Below are 21,252 nucleotides of genomic sequence, written 5' to 3'. Positions count from 1 at the left end.
CAATCAGATTCTTATTTTTTTGTCAAAGCTTAATTGAACAAGCTGAAATTAGAAGCTGATTGGCTACCATGCACAGCTGCACCAGATTTTGCACTCTCCAATTTTAGTAAATCAACCCCCACGGTTTTGACAGGGGAATCCCTCCTGCCTAGACATTGCCTGCTCCCAGCGGGGGAATCCCTCCTGCCGGAAAAAGACAGTGATTATTGCTAGCGGCTATAGTAACTGCTAGCCATAATTGCAAATGAATCTGGCAGGTTGGTTGTACCCAAGTTGATTGATCAATCAACTTGGTTCAATCAGCTTGCCCACACACGGTTCGAATCTCGGCCGGTTCAGCAGGAGTAAGAGTCTTTCTTCCCATGCTTCATTGGTCAGTCAAGTTACAATACTGGGAATGATCAGAACTGACCTGCATTCACTTATTCTCAATTATGGTAAAGCAGAGCAGGCTTAGGACATCAAAGTTTTCTAGGCGTTGGAGTCAGGAGGTCGGCCAATTTACAATCTAGAGCAATACCACCATCTGAAACTAAAGTCAATTTGTTCATAAGTATTATATTTAGAAAAATAAATGGCTCTGCCATTACAGTCAGTGGAAATGCATGCTTACTTAGAAATGGCACACTTACTTTTTTTCTGAACGAATCAGTAGAAAGATACCTACAAATCTGATCATACACCAGTAAAATTTCATTACAAATGTTTTTTTTTTCAGAATGCTTGTTCGATTCTCTAATGGTTAGTGGGGTCAAACAGACATTTGTTTTTGACCATAGTCAAAGAGAAGATTGCAGGGTGGAATTTTTTTTTTCCAACAAATAATTTTCTAACTGTGAATGTGGTTTACATTTAGGAAAAATGGTACATATTTCAACCATTTAGTTGACTGAATGAAGGCAAGAAAGAATGTTCTGACAAGAGATCTTTCTACAAATGTTCAAACAAAAATCTAACCATGTGAGGCCAGCTTAAAGCATGATATTGCTTGTTATGGTCATTGGTGATACAAAAGGTTCATGTGTCAGTCAATCACATTTGAGAAGTCCAATTTCATTCCATAAACAAATGAACACAATTATAATCTCTATTCTCACCCCCTACCCCTTCCCATCACCTTTATCTAGTGGGAGTCAGTTACATAATGCAATTTATTTAACAAGCTTTACCACTCATTATATGAACAATGCTCATAGACACACAGTAACAGCGTTTTATACATCATTTATATACAAACAGCAATGTACTCCCAAAAATGAAGCTGGCCGCTTTGATTCAAAATGGCCATACGTTGTACGTTTGGAACAAGTGTAGTATTAGCCATCCAGCTACCAATTATGTATTCAGATTTAGATTTCCTTTTCCCTGCTGTTTCAAAGCAAAGGCTTCTTGATTTTAAATCTGACATTTACAAAGATTGAGGAAAAACAGACATTTGCCAACGAATCAAGAGTGCTTATACGTGAAGGTCTCTCAATCTCTTTGGGGCCAATAGATGTGACAAGCTGGTAGCAAAGACAGCGGCTAAAGATGCAAATCCTCCTGACAACATAGAGACAGAAAGCATCAAATGGGAATTATCAGCCTGACCAAACAGAACCATCAGATCCCTTTGTTTGATTTTATCCTCTGCCCGACTTGTATCACGCTGGATATTCTGTCTTGCAAGTCTGCTCAACGGTAAAAAATACATTTTTCATATGGTTTAACTTTATGTGTGGAGCTCAGCAGAAAATGTTGGCATCCTCCATGGTACAAAAGGCAAAAGAATTACAACCTTTGCTGTGCCTCCTTCAGTGTTGTAAAACAGTAACACTTTCAGCACAGAAAACAACAGGCAAGATATAGGTGATGTAGGCAGCATTATTTTGGACTGATTTCCTCTTAGGCAGTCATGTTTGGCAGATAAAAAGGAAGAGAGAAATAAATACATTGCAAAAATGACAGTACATCATGTCCTGACCAATTTTTCATTTGACATCATATGGTCCATGGATAACTGCAGACCTTCAAGCTGCAGGAGATGTCCACAGTCAAATATTGCCATTCCCAACCTTCTGAATGTATGTGATGAATTCAACAACAAAGACTTCTTGTACCAAGTAAAGTGCATCTTTATTCAACCTGAAACAGAGAAATAGGTAGCTGGTTAGTGAGATTTATAAAAGCACACAAACATTACGAGATCTACCCTGGAACTTCAAAAGGAATCATTTTTTTTTCAATAGGATGGGTTGGAATCTTTGTAGTGTTTTTGTTGATGTTTTGTGGCTTGTTGTGGAACTTTTTACATCACTGAGTCCCATTTCCCTCACTATCATGTTGACCATCCAAAATTAGGGAAATCCCCCCAACAGGAACTCTTTACAAATTAGAAAGAGGTTCTATCTCTTTCCCACTCTTCTCAAAACTAGAGTTCTATTAGAGTTCTATTGCTTCAATTTATTCGCACTTTAGCTGTAAGAGCCCTTTCACACGGGCGGACTGATCAGGTCCGCCAGTCAGTTTTTCAGGCGGACCCGATTGAACCCTTCAGTCTTCTCTATAGAGCGATGGGTGTCAACAGATATGTGTCTGTTGACACCTGCTTACATCCAATCCATTCCTGCCCACTAAATACAGACAGATGGGGATCTGTTCCCTATCTGTCTGGTGGATCGGATGATAGGTGTAAACGGACAGATGGTACGTTTACATCTGACCGCCCATAGATTAGAGCGGGCTGTGTCTGTGTCCACTCTTCATAGGCAGAGCGGACACGGACTAGCCATCGGCCTGCTCAGCAGGAATCACGGACAGATTCCCTCCTGAGCAGGTGGATTCCAATGAAGTCCACCCCATGCGTAAATGGCCTAAGAGGCAGTTTGAAGACAGTTCTGACACCTACCAAATACCCCAAAAATAAAACCCCATGTACGCTTAAACACATTAAAGTGTATGTCTAGGTTAAAAACATATTTAGTATACACTTGTAATTGCAACAGCAATTGTCAATATATGGCAGGTGATTTGACACCAGGTGAAAATGAAGGAAAAAAAGCTAACAAAATAAAATTAACGTAGCCACCAGATCTAATAATTGGTAAGCTGCAATATATTACGTTTTTTGTTTTTGGGTTTAATACTGCTTTAAAGATAAAAGGTGTTATAATACCTTACAACAAGCATGGAACAACCCTGAGTTTTTTATACTAAGCGTTGGAAAATATATATGCACATAAAAACAGTTGAATAAGAACTACAGGCAGCTAAGGTTTTATGAAAAACCTTGACTTTTCCTAGAAAAGTCTAGCTTGGACCCATCCCTTCCTTGGGCTCTTTATCTTTGTATGTTTTATTAGAAAAGATAAAATTTGCACTTTACTGGACTAAAAAATGTTTTAAAAATGTGCCATTTTTAGTCTTAAAGTATTTCGCCTTTCAAAATCAAAAAATGCATGCACATATTTTTTCAGGTTAAAAATTGTACATTTATTATTATTGTATTACTGCAGCCTGCAGAACATTACACTCATGATCAGCTGCTTGTAGGTGCAATTTCAGGCTCCTGCACAGTTGTCTTCTTCTAGCTTTCCGTATCCCCATACAGGCTTCCAGTTACAAGGCTAGAGGAAGAATGAACGAACTACAGACGAGCTGAGCACCTTCACAGCCCATTTACACCACAAGTCCGTCTGCTGCTGTGGCAAGCAATACCTGTAATTTTTCATTCACAGGTCTGTGAATGAGTGATGTGGCAGTGGGGGAGGAGTCTGGTACAGGGGCGCTGTTTTCAAAAAGTGACAGCGGGTGGGGGAGAAGATCCCCTGTACGCTGTCACAGAGCGGGGGAGCACTGATGGCGGCAGGTGGGTACATAGAAGCATGTTACACACTAAATATGGGTGTACCATGCTCCTAAAGCTAAACTTATCCTTTAAGTATATTAAAGAATCTATATATGTCAAAATACTTTACATTTCCTTTAACAAACACCATGGATCAGAGCTAGAAATGACATGTATCAGTTTACAACTTCTTCTGCCTTTAAAAAGACATATAAAGAGAATATAAAATGAGCTATTCAGCCTCAGCTGTAAATTCCAAAGGATGAGCACAATAGTTCTGAGCAGATTTTAAAGACCATTAAACAGAAAAGCTGATAAAGTGAGTATTTATAGTAAGATGTCACAGCATATGCTTACAATATGGAGGATTATTGTAGATAATTTCATCAAGCTTCACCTGCTAAAGAATTGCATTCTCCATGAAAATAAGCCAGTTACTAAGCAAACATTTAACCATTTGAGGGTTTTGAACAAATAAAATATGTCCTACAAAAAAATTCAATAAAGTTCTTACATACATCCAGCTCCCCTCACCCCACCACTAATACTGGCAATTACCGGCTGTCAAAATGACAATCGCTTGTATTTCACATGGTATCATAGTATTTACTTTATATCACAGAGCAGGAGCAGCTTTTAAAATTAAGTCACTTCTATGTAAAATGACACTTGCAGATAGTCTGCAAGTGTCATTGAGTAAATGCAATGAATCAATGCATGGTTTCATTGTATTTACTATTTCTTTTATATACAGATCAAAGGTGTGACCTTTGCTCTTCACATGACATCACTTATAGAAACTTTGTAAGTTATTTTTTTAATATAATTTCTATTAAACCCCTTACTTTAATCTTATATATATATATATATATATATATATATATATATATATATATATATATATATTTCTTTTTTCATTTTTATTGGTTTTGTTAGTTGCAAAATTGGAAAAATAACTGCCATGCTTTGAACCAGAAACATCATTTTAGTGGAAATTAAAATGGGAAAAATTATAGAATAAAACTAACATTTTTTACTTATAATAAAACTACTTTTTTAAAACAAAAGCCAGTCATAAATGGTTATAATCTCGGCTGATTCAGCCGGGACCGGCCAAGATCTGATACATGTTTGGCCAGGCTGATTGTACCCAAGTTGATACATTGACTTGTAATAACATACAGTTAAACACTCATTTATTAACTCATTTATTATCAAAATATTTATTTATTTTATTTAGTTCATGCTTTTTCTAGGCTACTCCCTAAAGTATAATACCACCAAACCTATACATATAGTTCCAGCACATTACTAGATCTCAACCAGTTGTACCCCATGAGTACTTTTGATTCATACAGCACGTTTATCATAATAAGAATTTGGTAAATAATAAAATATACATAAATAATAAGGGACACTGATAATAAATCTACTCAAATCAAGAGGTGTTTTAGATTAGCTGATCAAAACCATGAGGAACTCTGTGGACACTAGCTTTTATAAAGGGGTTACACACTTTAAAGAGACACTGTCACTGCAAATTAACAATATCTCTTTAAAGCCTACCCTTATACACACCTTAACAATGCTCTTCCCCTGCTCATTCCTCTGCCTCAGCCACTGCACAGTACCAGGCATTAATGGTTACCTGGGGCCACGATATCACCTCTTTCCATTATGTGACCGTTTTTATATTTAGGAATTGGCTGCTAGAGGCACTGATTAATGGGTGGAGGTCATATTATCCCCAAGGCAGGAAGCATGCATATATAGTATATTGTGGACGCTGCGATAGAAGGAAGAGCAGCAAAGAAGCATTGTTAAGATGAGTATAACTGGGTCAGGGGTTAGCTTTTAAGGAAGGCATATCCCTTTGCCAAGGATATAGGGTCTCCTAAATAAACATTGGATTTGATTACTTACAGCTCATATATATGCATTGAGCAACCTTAAAGTAGAACTATAGGCAAAACTTTTTTTCATTTTGGATAGAGTAAGGGAGGGTTATAACCCTGTTGGGTTTTTTTTTCTTTTTGCCACATTGCTCCATTGGGGAGATTTACCTTCACTCCTGTCCCATAGCCAAAACATGAAGTGGGAGGAAATCACTGCAAATTAAGGGAATCCCTTGGGGTCCCCCAGGACACCAGAACTAGTGTCCCCATTGTAAGGTTTCTCCTCTATTACTTGTCTGGGGACAACCCAAAATTGGGGGATTTTCTTTTACTTTCACTTTCAAACAGGACAGATAGACAGGTAGAGTCTCCCTAATGGGGGCTCAGACAGCAATAAACACTGACAGGTGTTCTAATTTATCTCCATTCTGTCCAAAACGAAATAAAAAGTTTTGCCTTTAGTTATATTTTAAGGGACATTTTCTTGTTTAGATTCCAGGCTCCATCTACCACACCTCCCAACTACCCCAGATTCCACGGGACCATCTCGAGATTTAAACTAAATCCCAGCCTCCAAGGGATCCAAGCTGGAGTCTCAGAGCCCAGTGCCAGAAGTTCAGGCACATGGCTCTGCTAATTCACACCACAGGGACCTGCTAGCACTGGGCACCCTACGAGGTGTCCTCAGTTCCTGGCACTGCGATTGCCCACTCTAGTATTGTGAAAGGCAGCCAGCAGGGAGAGATGCCGGCCGCCTTACACGATATTACACATAAGAGCCAAAAAAAGCTTTCTCTAGACTCTTTTCTAGGCTCTTCCTTCACTCTGTCCTTATCATCCACAACAGGAGGAGGAACCTAGGAGGAGTGACATCTATTTGGATAGAGCCGTTCTGATCTGAGGTCTGTAATGGCAATGAGAGATTTACACTGAGGGGGAGTGCCCTGGGGGGATTACGCTCTAGGGAGATCACTGAGGGTATTACGTTGAGGGGAGTACACTGAAGGGATTACAATGGAGGGAAGTGCTCTGGGGTTATTACACTGAGGGTATTACATTGGGGGATTATCCCGGGGAGGAGTACACTGAGGGTATTAAATTGGGGGGATTACACTAGGAGGAGTGCATTGGAGGGAATACAATGAGGGCAGTCTACTGGAGGAATTACACAATACACTGTGGGTATTTTATCGGGGGCATTAAACTGGGGGAGTACATTGGAGGGACTACACTGAGGGTATTACATTGGGGGATTACACTGGGAGAAGTGCACTGGAGGAATTACAATGAGGGCAGTACTCTGGAGGAATTACACTGTATTATATTGGGGGGAGTACACTGATAAAAGTACAATGAGGGTATTACATTGGGGGGGGGGGTTAAACTGAGGGTATTACATGGGGGGGATTACAGTGGGAGGAGTGCACTGGAGGGATTACAATGAGGACAGTACACTGGAGGGATTACACTGTGGGTATTATATTGGGTGGATTACATGGGGGGGGGGGAGTACACTGGAGGGATTACAATGAGGGCAGTACACTGGGGGGATTACACTGGGAAAAGTACACTGAGGGTATTACATTAGGGAGATTACACTGGGAGGGGTACACTGAGGTTATAATATTGGGGGAATTACACTGGGGGGGGGGGGAATACACTGGAGGGATTACAATGAGAGCAGTACACTGGAGGGATTACACTGGAAAGAGTACACTGAGGGTATCATTTTTTATCATTTTATTTTGTCACTGACTATGACTCTGCCCATTCACAAAAGGAAGGAGCTGGTAAATTACATATTTACCGACCCCTTTCTGGTTCTCCTTTTGTGACACATCCCCTGCAGCAGCCGGCAGAAGAGGGAAGGGAGCACATTGGGGGGGCCAGGGGAGCACACAGGGGCTCAGAGACAGTAGAACACAAGTGAACTGGATAGGAGGAGTGGCAGGGGCAGCATACAGAGGGACCAATCTACTCCATTTTCCTCCTGCAGCTACAGGAGGAAAAAGGAGGACAGGGCCCGGCTGCAACTGCAAGTTGCAACCCCTGTAGTTACAACCCTGCAATGAGAGCAGTATACTGGAGGGGTTACACTGTGCACTGTGGGTATTATATTGAGGGGATTACACTGGGGGGGGGGGGGAAGTACATTGGAGGGATTACAATGAGGGCAGTACACTGGTAAGAGTACACCGAGGGTATTACATTTGGGGGATTACACTGGAAGGAGTACACTGAGGGTATTACATTGGGGGGATTACACTGGGAGGAGTGCACTGGAGGGATTACAATGAGGGTAGTACACTGGAGGGATTACACTGTACACTGTGGGTATTATATTTGGGGATTACACTGGGAAGAGTAAAAGGGTATTACATTGGGGGGATTACACTGGGGGGAGTACACTGAGGGTATTACATTGGGGAGATAACACTGGGAGGGGTACACTGAGGGTATTACACTGGGGGGACTGCACTGGGAGGAGTGCATGGGAGGGATTACAATGAGGACAGTACACTGAAGGGATTACACTGTGGGTATTATATTGGGGGGATTACACTGGGGGGGGGGGGGAGTACACTGGGGGAACTACAATGGGGGAAGGACACTGGGGGGGGGTTACACTGGGAAGAATACACTGAGGGTATTACATTGGGGAGATTACAATGGTAGGGGTACAGAGAGGGTATTACATTAGGGAGATTACACTGGGAGGGGTACACTGAGGGTATTACATTGGGGGGGTATTACACTGGTGGAGAGTAAACTGGAGGAATTGCAATGGGGGCCGTACACTGGAGGGATTACACTGGAAAGAGTACACTGAGGGTATTGCATTGGGGGGATTACACTGGGAGGAGTGTATTGGGGGGATTACAATGAGGGCAGTATACTGGAGGGATTACACTGTACACAGTGGGTATTATATTGAGGGGATTACACTGGGGGGGGGGAGTACATTGGAGGGATTACATTGAGGGCAGTGCACTGGTATGTGTACACACCAAGGGTACTACACTGGAAAGAGTACACTGAGGGTATTACATTGGGGGGATTGCACTGAAAGGAGTACACTGAGGGTATTACATTGGGGGGATTACACTGAGAGGAGTGCACTGGAGGGATTACAATGAGGGTAGTACACTGGAGGAATGACACTGTGCACTGTGGGTATTATATTGGAGGGATTACACTGGGGGGGGGGGTACATTGGAGGGATCACAATGAGGGCAGTACACTTAGGGGGTTACACTGGGAAGAGTAGACTGATGGTATTACATTGGGGAGATTACACTGGAAGGAGTGCACTGGGGGGATTACAATAAGGGCAGTACAGTGGAGAGATTGCACTGTGGGTATTATATTGGGGGTATTACACCAGGAGGAGTACACTGAAGGGATTGCAATGAGGGCAGTACACTGGGGGGATTACACTGGGAACAGTACACTGAGAGCATTACATTAGGGAGATTACACTGGGATGGGTAAAGAGAGGAAATTACATTAGGGAGATTACACTGGGAGGGGTACACTGAGGGTATTACTTTTCGGGGGGGGGTCACACTGGGGGGGGGGGGGGAGTACACTGGAGGGATTGCAATGAGGGCAGTACACTGGAGGGATTACACTGGGAGGGAAGGACACTGGAGGAGGGGGGGGGCACAGTGGCCTAGGGGGGAGGAAGAATTATTTGTGCTGGGAAGAATTATTTTGCGGGAGGAGTAAGAGGATATGTGCTGAGAGGACATTTGGAAGGGGGTAGTGTTTGGGCTAGATACACACATAACAAAAGTGTTTAGATATTGCTCCATCCATGAAATAGGAGCTTTCATCTGTGATAAAACTGCCTGTGATGTCATTACTTGGTAGTTTGCCCTGCAGCATTTATAGTATAGAATGAAGACGACTATGTCAAAACAAATACCATCTAACCAACACAAATATAGAATGTTATCCAGTATCTCTTTACAACTTCCTCTATCTTCAAAGAGGATATTTAAAGAAAATACCAGATGAGCCATTTATCTTTAGCTTTGACTTTTTACAGAATGAGTACAAACTTTTGTAAGCAGTTTAGAGAGATCATTAAAAAGCAAAACAAATAAAAGTTGTACAGTATGTACAGTATGTAGTACTATAGTAAGACATAACAACATATACAATAGGGAGGATAGGAGTAGTTAAAGGGCACACTTTAACCTGCTTAAGAACTATATGCTTTATGAGACTGAGCTAGGCAGTAAGCAAAAAGGTACTGAACAATTCCCGTTAATGAGCTACTAATGCAATCAAACAGTGCAGAAGTGAAAAAGATGTTCCTGATTAAGCCTGGTTCACACTGATGCAATGTGGGAAACACAGTGATTCCTGTGTGTTCATGCAATCTGAATTAAGGTGGGTTGCTTTCTTCTCACAGTAATGCCTGATCCCCAAAGGACCATTCACACCAGAACATGGTAAGGGAAACTCATATTCCATGCGCGCTTCCTGCACCATGTCCAAAACGGACTGCAGCAGCGATCTGCAGTGTGTGTCAGTGTTAACTTAACGACACCATAAAGGCAGGTTGCAAACACAGTGTGTTTACTCCAACTGGATCCCATGGTACATGTGATTCTTTTGCAGTGAGTTTCTAAAAGTAGTAAATGTGCTGCTTCTGGTGTGTTTTCAAAATGAATGGACTCAAAATCACACAGCACTGAACCATATGTGAATTGCACAGGAATGAGCAGCACATTCCTGTGCGATTCCTGGTGTGAACTGGCCCTTAATGTTAGCACAACAGCAATTTCATTTCTCTTTCATCTACAGCAGCCATTCTCAACCAGGGTTCTGTGGAACTCTAGGGTTCCTCTGGAGTTTGCTAGGGGTTCCTTGAGCTGTGGCTAAATGATCTCCCATCTGATGGCGTTTGCATGGTTTTGGGTCCAACACCAAAGTCAGCTAAATTACACCAGTGATCCTTTTAGCTATCTGTAAGGCCCCTTTCACACACTCCGTCCGACGGATGGAGTCCGTTTATCTCAGCGGGGGATTGATCCGCCGATCTCCCGCTGAGCAGGAGGATGACAGCTGTGTCTTCGCGCTGTGTGCAGAGACACAGCTGTCAGGTCCTCATGCATCTCTATTGGGGAAATCGGATGGCAACGGACCGTCCGAAAATAGGGTTTCTATCCGTCCAGATTTGACGGATCGGATGTGAGCAGACATGTCTCCGCTGACATTTGATGCCCCATAGGGATGCATGGGGGGACCATTCAGATCCGCCAAAAAAACGGACAGGCGGATCTAAACAGTCCGCCTATGTGAAAGAGCCCTAAGAGAAATTTTTCAAATTGACCACTAATATAGGGAAATTCTTCCTACTGACCTCCAATGAATTATTTTCAGCAGCACTTCCCCAACACCTGAAAATCATTTTGAGGATTTCTCTGAAAAATATTGCAAACAGCTGATCTACTGTATAGTAAATCAAAACAAAGAGACTCTAAGCAGTTCTGCCCCGCCACCACTCCAACCCTAGGTGCCAGAGAAGAGCCATTCATGCAAGCTTAGTCGTCCATGGCCAGAAACAGAAAGAAAATCCAATGTACTCGGTATATCATAAATGTCCTCATTGTTTGTCAGAAACCGTCCACTGAAATGGTAGTGACAGCCTCTGCCCTAGGACCACCCACTCTAACACATTTCACCCAATCAGGGTTTAATTGTAGAGATACAGTTAGGCCCTGATTGGGTGAACACGTTAGAGGAGGCGGCCCTAGGGCAGAGACTGTCACTTCCATGTCTGTGGATGGTTTTTACAATAAACAAGAATATTTTTCATGACATTTAATTTTCTAGGTCACAATTTAACTGTATCCCGTGCTCTTTTGCCCACATCTTGGTTTTCTTTGGGGTTTTTTTGGTAAATGTAACATGTAGGCCCCTTCGACTTTTTTGTTATTCTGATACCACTATACCAGTGATGGCGAACCTTGGCACCCCAGATGTTTTAGAACTACATTTCCCATGATGCTCAACTATACTGCAGAGTGCATGAGCATCATGGGAAATGGAGTTCCAAAACATCTGGGGTGCCAAGGTATGCCATCACTGCACTACACCCTGGAAAGGGCTATATGTTAATTCAATTATTTGTTTAAAAAAAGTGTTCAACATAAAATATAAGTATACAGCAACACACCAAAAAATGTTTTCAAGTTATCAAAGGGGTTTATTTTACTAATGGATAGATGTCTGTTCACTTTGAAGGGGCTATGGGCTCTGCATTGGACTTGAGGTCAGAGGACCTGCGGAGGCCAGAGCATAGGGGAGAAGAGGCTGTTGGGAGTGGACTTACAGCCCGAAGGAAGCCTGCAGGAGGGGAAGATTGAGGAGGTAAAGCTGCTTTTTGTGGTTCCCTAGACCTAAATGACCATTTAATCCTGGGGTCCTCAAACTACGGCCCTCCAGCTGTTACAGAGCTATACATCCCATGAAGCATTGTAAAACTTTGACATTCACAGACATGACCCGGCATGATGAGAATTGTAGTTCCTGAACATCTGGAGGGCCATAGTTTGAAGACCCCTGATTTAATCCATGCTGTATGGAGCCAGCCCTATTGAAAGGGAGCATTCTCCTTTCCCTTTTTTTTATTTCCTTCACACAGAATTTGGGTATTGAAAATGACTGCAGGTTCACTCTATTTATTGACATACACTCTGCAAAGTGAACAGTCGCCAATCCTTTAGTAAATGAACCCACTTTCTAGGTCACATACTATTGCCCTCATATCTGAGGCTCCCCTCCATGCAGATAACAATCCATCCCAGAAGCCTCCTAATAAATCAGCTCCGATTTACTACTATATGAATTTGTGTCCCCGTGTCAATGACATGCACACAAAAGTGATACTGACATTTATTTTCCCATATCTCCCAGTGTCACAGTTATCTGCCTGATCATTATCTCATAACTGCAGCTTACAGCCAAAGCATAATAGATTAGAGTTGTAATCTTCTGAACGTCACTGGGACTGCTGGATCCAAGTTTTATGATGGAACTATAAATGTATACAAGAACCAGATTGCAGATTTGGCTTTATTTATATACTGAATTGTCTGCAGATTCTCAAACCAACGTAATTACTTTTTTCCAAAATAAAATTGATTTAAAGTGTATGTAAACTCCAACAAAAAAATTTCTCTGCCTTGTTCCCCTAGGTCTGGTAAATATACCATTGAAGTGGGTTTTATTATATCTGTTCCACAAGTAGAAAACAAAATTAGCTGTTCAGCCAGCCAGAAATCATGTGAACTCATAGCTTCCCGTGCTATCTACCTCTGGACTGTTATCAGTCAGCACTGTTACCTGCTACCTCAGTGGACTACAGAACACCTCCCGTTATGGAGAAGAGAGGGAGGTGTTATGCAGTCCTAGCCCAGTGGGGTTGATTTACTAAAACTGGCGAGTGCAGCTCTGCACAGAAACCAATCAGCTACCAGGTTTTTATTTTTTCAAAGCTTAAGTGGTTGTAAAGTCAGAAGGTTTTTTTATTTGAATGTATTCTATGCATTAGGATAAAAAGCCTTCTGTGTGCAGCAGCCCCCCTCAGCCCCCCTAAAACTTACCTGAGCCCCATCTCATTCCAGTGATGTTGCAGGACAGTCTTGGCTGCCCAAGACTCTCCCTCCTCATTGGCTGAGAAGGAGGCACTGCGCCATTGGCTCCCACTGATGTCAATCAAATTCAGTGAGCAAATGAGGAGAGAGAGGGGGCGGGGATGGGCCGCAGCTCTGTGTCTGAATGGACACACAAAGTTTTGGCTCAGCTCGGGTGCCCCCATAGCAAGCTGCTTGCTGTGGGGGCACTCAACAGGAGGGAGGGGCCAAGAGCGCCGACCTAAAAAGAGGAGGATCTGGGCTGCTCTGTGCAAAACCAACCGCATAGAACAGGTAAGTATAACATAAAAAATAAATAAATAAATAAATAAACAGACTTTACAATCACTTTAATTGAACAAGCTAAAGTTAGAAGCTGATTGGCTAACATGCACAGCTGCACAAGATTTTGCAATTCTTCAGATTTGGAAATCAACCCCACTATTATGTAGCGCACAACCCCTGTCCTAGGGTGACAACGCTGCTCAGAACAGTTGTCATCCTAAGACAGGAGGTTAGTTATTGTCAGGAATACCAGATTAACCCATTAGCGCCAGTGCCTCCCGGACTTTTAAGTGGTTTCAGATGCCAAGAGGTGGGCATTTCGGTCATGTAAGTAGCAGTCAGGAGCTTTCTGTTGCCTGCTGGTATCTGTGCCAGGAGCGCGTAAGGTGCATGCTCTCGTCACAGTATTACGTACATTTTGTTACGCATATATGCGGCCTCTCGCTGCTAAGGCCCACCCGCCGAGAGGTGGCATATATGCATACGGCTGGCGTGAAGAGGTTAAAATAAAGGAAAAAAGTGTAGAAGAAACTAATGCAGCCACCACATCTCAGGACAGGCAAGCTGCAATATACATTTTTGCTCTTTTTGTTCTCTCTTGCCATTTCAAAAAGGTCATCAAAAATACCAATAAGGCATTTACAGCCTATGTCTTGAAATCTAAAATGGATAAACTAATGTCACAATCTAGATACCAACTTTACAACTTTAAGGCCCCTTTCACACTGGCGGACCGTTCAGATCTGCCTGTCCGTTTTTTTTGCCTCATGTATCTCTATGGGGCATCGGATTTCAGCGGAGACATGTCCGCTGACATCCGTTCCGTTCCGTCAAATCTGGACGGATGAAAACCCTATTTTCCATCCATCTAGCTGATTGGATCGGATGAGAATGGACAGACGGTCCGTTCCCATCTGATTCCCCCATAGAGAACAGTGGGACCTGACCGCTGTGTCTTCGCACACAGCACTGAGACACAGCTGCCATCCGCCTGCTCAGCAGGGGGATCGGCGGATCGATCCCCGGCTGAGATAAACGGAGTCCACCGACGGACTCTCCTGTGTGAAAGGGGCCATAAACCATAAACATTTTACTGATCATATAGGTGAGATTTTTCAGTAACAAAAGTTGCAGCATAAATATAATCGGCAAAACGCTTGTCTTTTGAATGTGTAGAATTGTAGTTCTATATGCTGCTTTTTTCACTTGTAAGCATGTCCTCAAAAGCCAATTCTTCCATTTTTGGTTAGAGATCTGAAGGTATTGCATGTTTACGCACCTGTGTGCATGTCCCCATTGAAAACAACACACCTGAATTCAGATCTGTAAACAAAAAACACTTTGAAATGCCTTTTCTTACACCCGTGTGAATGAGGTTCTACATATGGTTTTTGTATCAAAGCCCCTAATGGATAAATAAGGGCAGAAGATTTTATTTTAGTTTTGGATAGAGTGGAGAGGGTTTAGAACACCTGTCAGTTTTTACTGCTGTCTGTGCCTCTGTTAGGGAGATTCACCTGTTTACCATTATCACTGAGAGTGAAAGTGAAAGAAAATCCCGAATTTTACATAGTCACCAGAACAGGATGAAAACTTCCCATGAGGACACTAGTTCTGGTGACAACCAGGGATTTCCCCACTTTAAAAGGAATTCCTCTCACTTCCTTGTTTTGGCTATGGGGAAGGAAGTGAAGGGAAATCTCCCTAATGGGACACAGATGACAAAACAAAAGCCTGACAGGGGTTCCAACCCTCCCTAAGGCTGATGACACATGGGCAACCTTAGCGAACCTGCTGTTGACAATTTGTCAACACTGGCAGGATCACTAACGCTCCATTCACACCTAAGCGTACTGCAGCGACACCTGCTGCACCACTTTTTTGTATAGCTTTTTTGTGGCGGCGCTTTTTTGGAGCAGCACCATTTATTTGAAAGGGTGTCCCTCTGCTCCACAAATGCGCCAAAGAAGCTCATGTACCAAATTTTGGCACAGAGCCAGGAGTAATTTGCGTTGCGATATTTGCTACAATTTTATCACATTTTGTTGCGTGACAATTGCTGCAAAATCACACCGGGTTTGGGGCGCCATTAAGAAATCATGGCATTGTAAACGCGCCCAGTGTTTTACCGCGATTCTGGAATCTTAGGCAGAATTGTGCGATTCTGCCTGTGGTTCTGGAATCGTGGTAAAACACAAGATGCGTTTGCAATGCAATTACTTTTGTTTGGAAAGTCTGAACCGGATGTGGAAAGTTGTGTACACAATATATGAAGACTGAATGATTGTTCCTTGCATGGAATTTTCTTCCGATTTTCTCATAGCGTGTACCCCACTTTAGGCAGCCCATATATTCCATTGTATATGGAATATATTGTATATTCCAATCATCCTATTCCCCCATCCACAAATTCAAAGTGGTTAGGGGAATACTCTTGCTGTGCTGATGAAGCCCACTGTGCTGTCAGAATACAATGATCAGTGCTGCTGGCTATAGCTGGCAACGCTGATTGATCAGGAAAAACGCAGCAGCAGAAGTTCTGTACAATCACCCTGGTTGTACAGAACTTCCTTTGCTGGGTTTTTCCTGATCAATCAGTGTTCCTGTCCATACATGGATTAAAATTAATTTGATCCATGCTGAACCAGCTAAATTTTATTCTATGTATGGCCGGGTTAAGAGAGGGCTCTAACCCAGTTGTTTTTTTATTTTATATCCCATCAGGATGTCATCCTTATGGAATGGTTCCCACTTCCCTCTGTAGCTGAGGGATGTCACTCCTGTCACTGGTGATTGAGATTAAAGCAGGGTATACACACCACAAATTTCACTCACTGTGTACCTCTGTCTGTTCAACAGAAGCCAGTCTAATGATCGGATTCTGTCAAATGATCTTGCTAGAAAACCAGCATTGGATCAGTGCTTGCAGGCAATGGCTGCAGCGCTGATCTGTGTATTCTGACAGGGGGTGAAGCCTCAGCTGTCAGAATACAATAGTGCAGCAGGGGGTATCCCTGCATCCACATCATTTGCGTGGATTCAGAGACCTGTCAGTTTTTTTTTTGTTCAACATGCTGGTTGAATGAAAAAAAAAACATTATACAATACTCTGTGTAGTCTGATAGGGGGGAAGCCTCCGCTGCCAGAATACAATAGCGCAACAGGAGGGATCCTTGCACCCACATCGCTTGTGTGGATTCAGAGACCTGTACGTTTTTTTTCAATCTGCCGATTGAATGAAAAAAAAAAAAAGGACTTGAGGTGTATACCCTGCCTAATGCTGGCTATACATTATACAATTCACTTGTACAATCTTCCTTTCAATTTACCAAAACCATGTAATATCTGGTCAAACCAAAACACTTTCATATTGTAAATCTAAAGGAATTTGGATTAGAAAATTGTATAATGTATGGCCAGCTTAAGGCTAGTTCACACTATGCAGGTGTGGGACTGTGTGCAATTGCATGCCTCTCCGCACCCGCATCAAAAACGCTCTGCTGTTAGCAGACACACTGGGGTGTCAATAATTCTCCCCCAACACAAACAGGGTTCCCCTGTGGCTGTGTTTTTGGAAAAGGGGCAGGGACCTTTTCCTTTTGTTTCCGAAGGTACAGCAGCCTGTGCTTGTGCAAACACATCCACTGGGGAACCGGCATAGTGTGATCCTAGTCTTACCATCGTTCAGGCCAGCGACAAAGTGACATCTCGCTGCGTGTGGCTACAGAAGCAGTGATTCCATAGGAACAGATAGGCAGCTGTTTCAGCAATCTGATTTTGATAAACTGTCAGCATCAGGATTGCTAGGGGCAGAATCACTGCTGTGACATCAGCCTTATGCCTGTTACACATTATAAGAAAACCGTACACATTAAATGAAAATCAATCCTTTTTTCTGTTCACGTACAAGTAAAATTTGGGAGTTTGTTCCTTCAAAAATATTTGTTTGTTAAGTCTGAATTGGGTGCCGAAAGTTGTGTACACACTATATGAAGGCCGAATGATTGTTCCTCGCATGTCATTTTTCTTCCGATTCTCTCATAGCATGTACCCCACTTTAGGCAGTCCATACATTCCATCATTTTTTTTTTTTTTGTTCAATTAAAAAAATAAATGAGCCTATTCCCCCATCCACAAATTTGATGTGGTCAGCAGTGATGGCGAACCTTGGCACCCCAGATGTTTTGGATCTACATTTCCCATGATGATAAACTACACTGCAGAGTGCATGAGCATCATGGGAAATGTAGTTCCAAAACTGGGGTGCCAAGGTTCGCCACCACTGGGTAAGGGGAATCCTCCTGCTGTGCCGCTGGAGCTTTGAATATGATGATCGGTGCTGCTGGCTGTAGCCGACAGCACTGATTGTTTAGGAAAAACCTGGCAGGGGAAGTTCTGTATAATCACCCTGGTTGTACAGAACTTCTGCTGCTGGATTTTTCCTAATCAGTGTCCCTGTCCATACTACTGTGCTGCTGGAGCCTTGAATGCGATGATCGGTGCTGCTGGCTGTAGCCGACAGCACTGATTGTTCAGGAAAGACCTGGCAGGGGGAGTTCTGTATAACCACCCTGATTATACAGAACTTCTCCTGCCGGATTTTTCCTAATCAGTGTCCCGGTCCATACTACTGTGCTGCTGGAGCCTTGAATGCGATGATCGGTGCTGCTGGCTGTAGCCGACAGCACTGATTGTTCAGGAAAAACCTGGCAGGGGAAGTTCTGTATAACCACCCTGATTGTACAGAACTTCTCCTAATCAGTGTCCCGGTCCATACTACTGTGCTGCTGGAGCCTTGAATGCGATGATCGGTGCTGCTGACTGTAGCCGACAGCAATGATTGTTCAGGAAAAACCTGGCAGGGGAAGTTCTGTATAACCACCCTGATTGTACAGAACTTCTCCTAATCAGTGTCCCTGTCCATACTACTGTGCTGCTGGAGCCTTGAATACAATGATCGGTGCCGACAGCACTGATTGTTCAGGAAAAACCTGTCAGGGGAAGTTCTATATAACCACCTTGATTGTATAGAGCTTCTCCTGCCGGATTTTTCCTAATCAGTGACCCTGTCCATACTACTGTGCTGCTGGGTGCCTTGAATATGATGATCGGTGCTGCTGGCTGTAGCCGACAGCACTGATTGTTCAGGAAAAACCTGGCAGGGGAAGTTCTGTATAACCACCCTGATTGTACAGAACTTTTCCTAATCAGTGTCCCTGTCCATACATGGATTAAAATTCATCCGATCCCTGCTGAACCAGCTAATTTTTACTCCATGTATGGCCGGCTTAAGAGAGGGCTTTTTCTTTTGTGTCCCATCAGATGTCATGAGCCTCACTCTATCCAAAGTTTATCATTTGATTGTGGAGCTTGTAGCGATTGTGAGCTCTGTGGCCCAGTACCTGGAATGGTGTGGATGGAATGGTTGGACTATGCAGAGTTAGAGCTGCTCCTGATCCGATGTCCATGCTGTTGGACCAGATGTTGCTGTTTCTGTCGGGTAGATTTGACAGCTAGGATGGCTTGTCTGTTCTTATAATGCACCATCTGAAGGGTGATCTCCGCATTCCATCCCTCATCCTGCGGGCACCGAAAATCAATCTCCCGGCCCTCGGCCATCACCACCGTGAAGTAGACGTACTTGCCTTTCCTCTCCACACAGTCCACCGTCTTCATATTAGAGAAGTGCAGCTCCTTAATGCGGGCCGGCTCTGGCGGAGGACTGTGCTGCTCCAGCTGTTTAGGGGGGATAAGGAGCAATCCTTCCTCGGTCAGCAGACAGCGCTTCTTCTTCCACAGCTGCAGCAAACCATCGCTTCTCTTCTCTAATACTCCTTCCTTCACCACCTTACAGCTGCTCTCCAGCATCCTCCCAAACCAGCGAGTGCTACACCACTTCAACACCACGATGCAATGAGACAGGAGGACCTGCAAGGGAAGCATGAACAGTGAGCAGTGACAATGCCCGCCAGGCTGACTCTGTCAGGATACAGTGGGCTCAGTGTGACGGCATCGAGCAGCAGCTGCAATCCCCTTCACTATATCATCATCCCTGCCCGCCCGCCTGCCTGCCCCGCTACTCTCACATGGATTGAACGCTGGCGCCACCTGCCGGACGCACTCATCTATTGCACTGTCAGTGATTGCAAGAGCATTTCCAGTGTAGCGGCCAGCTTTCCATTTCTTTCATCTTCCCATAAACCTGACTGTAATAACCCCTTAATGTCTGAGCTCTGCCTGCTACACAATGATGCCATGCGGGAAATGCATACCATTCGCTGGGTTTCTTCGCAGCGCAATGCTTAGCGTCCATGCGATCTGCTGCGGGTGTTTTTAGGCTGCGTTCACATTGATGCGGTGTACCATGTCATTTGTACAGGAATCACACTGAATACCTGTACAAATGAAATTCAGCGCGGGGACAACAATTGAGCCATACATTAACCACTTAAGCCCCGGAAGATTTTACCCCCTTCCTGACCAGGGCCTATTTTGCGAATTGGCACTGCGTGACTTTACCGGACAATTGCGCGGTTGTGTGACGCTGTATCTCATCAAATTTGACGTCCTTTTTTCCCACAAACAGAGCTTTCTTTTGGTGGTATTTGATCACCTGTGCGATTTTTTGATCATGCGCTATAAACAAAACAAGAGCGTAAATTTTGCAAAAATAACAATATTTTTCACATTTTTTTTATATGAAATTCCCCAAAAAAATTAAAAAATCAAAATTTTTTAACATTTTAGGCCATTTTTTTTTTTTTACCATATGTTTGGAAAAAAAAAAAATTGCAAAAAGCGTATTTTGATTGGTTTGCGCAAAAGTTATTGCATTTACTAACAAAGGGAAAGATTTTTGTCATTTTTGTTGTTTTTCTTTTTTTAACGTGTAATGGCGGCGATCTGCGATTTTTTTTGCGGGACTGCGACATTGGGGCGGACAGATCGGACCCTTGACTGGCATTTTTGACACTTTTGGGGGTACAGAGTGACATCACTGCAGTAATCAGTGCTATACATATGCACTGTTACAGTAAAAATAAAACTGGCAGTGAAGGGGTTAACTTTTTTTGAGAGGGAGGAGTTAAGTGTGTCCCTAGGGGCGTGTTTCTAACTGTGATTGGCTGTGGCTTGATGTGTAAGAACAGAGATCAACGGTCCTACATAGCAGAACCGTTTGATCTCCATTTTTACACAGGGAAGAATGACAGGCGGCTTTGTTTACATTAGTTGCCTGCCTTTCCCCCGGTGTAACGGACGATCGCGAGTGCCCGGCGGACATCGGGTCCGCCGGGCACACGCGCAGGAGAGTCCGTGACCGAGCGGGAGCGCGCCTCCGGTGGCGCGCACTCGCTCCCTAGAGCCTCACAGGCTAGCGACGTAGCCCTACGTCGCTTTGCCTGTGAGGGGCTGACCGCCGCCGTAAATAGCCGTGCGGCGGTCGGCAAGTGGTTAATGGGGTTGATTTAGGCTCTGTTCACACATATGCAATGCGGGAACCCTGCGAATCCACTGCGGGTTCCAGCATCGCATTCAAATCGCAGGCAGTTCAAACTGCCATATGTGAATCGCTGGGGGTGTCAATACAAAGTTAACA

The 21,252-nt window shown here is 43.5% G+C and overlaps 1 protein-coding gene across 1 annotated transcript; it reads right to left on the bottom strand.

Annotated features, from left to right (window-relative positions):
• Positions 1-1,133: 1,133 nt before the first annotated feature.
• Positions 1,134-19,692, bottom strand: PHLDA1 (pleckstrin homology like domain family A member 1). Its single transcript, XM_082256492.1, has 2 exons — positions 19,058-19,692; positions 1,134-2,124 (listed from the first exon to the last, which is right to left on the bottom strand). Exon 1 carries the CDS (start codon positions 19,596-19,598, stop codon positions 19,086-19,088), a length of 513 nt encoding a protein of 170 aa, XP_082112618.1. The 5' UTR covers positions 19,599-19,692; the 3' UTR covers positions 1,134-2,124; positions 19,058-19,085.
• Between the last annotated feature and the right edge of the window lie 1,560 nt (positions 19,693-21,252).

The sequence above is a fragment of the Pelophylax lessonae genome, assembly GCF_965119305.1.
Source record: "Pelophylax lessonae genome assembly, chromosome: 4".
Taxonomy (NCBI): Eukaryota; Metazoa; Chordata; class Amphibia; order Anura; family Ranidae; genus Pelophylax; species Pelophylax lessonae.
This window is presented reverse-complemented; position numbering and strand designations above follow the sequence as displayed.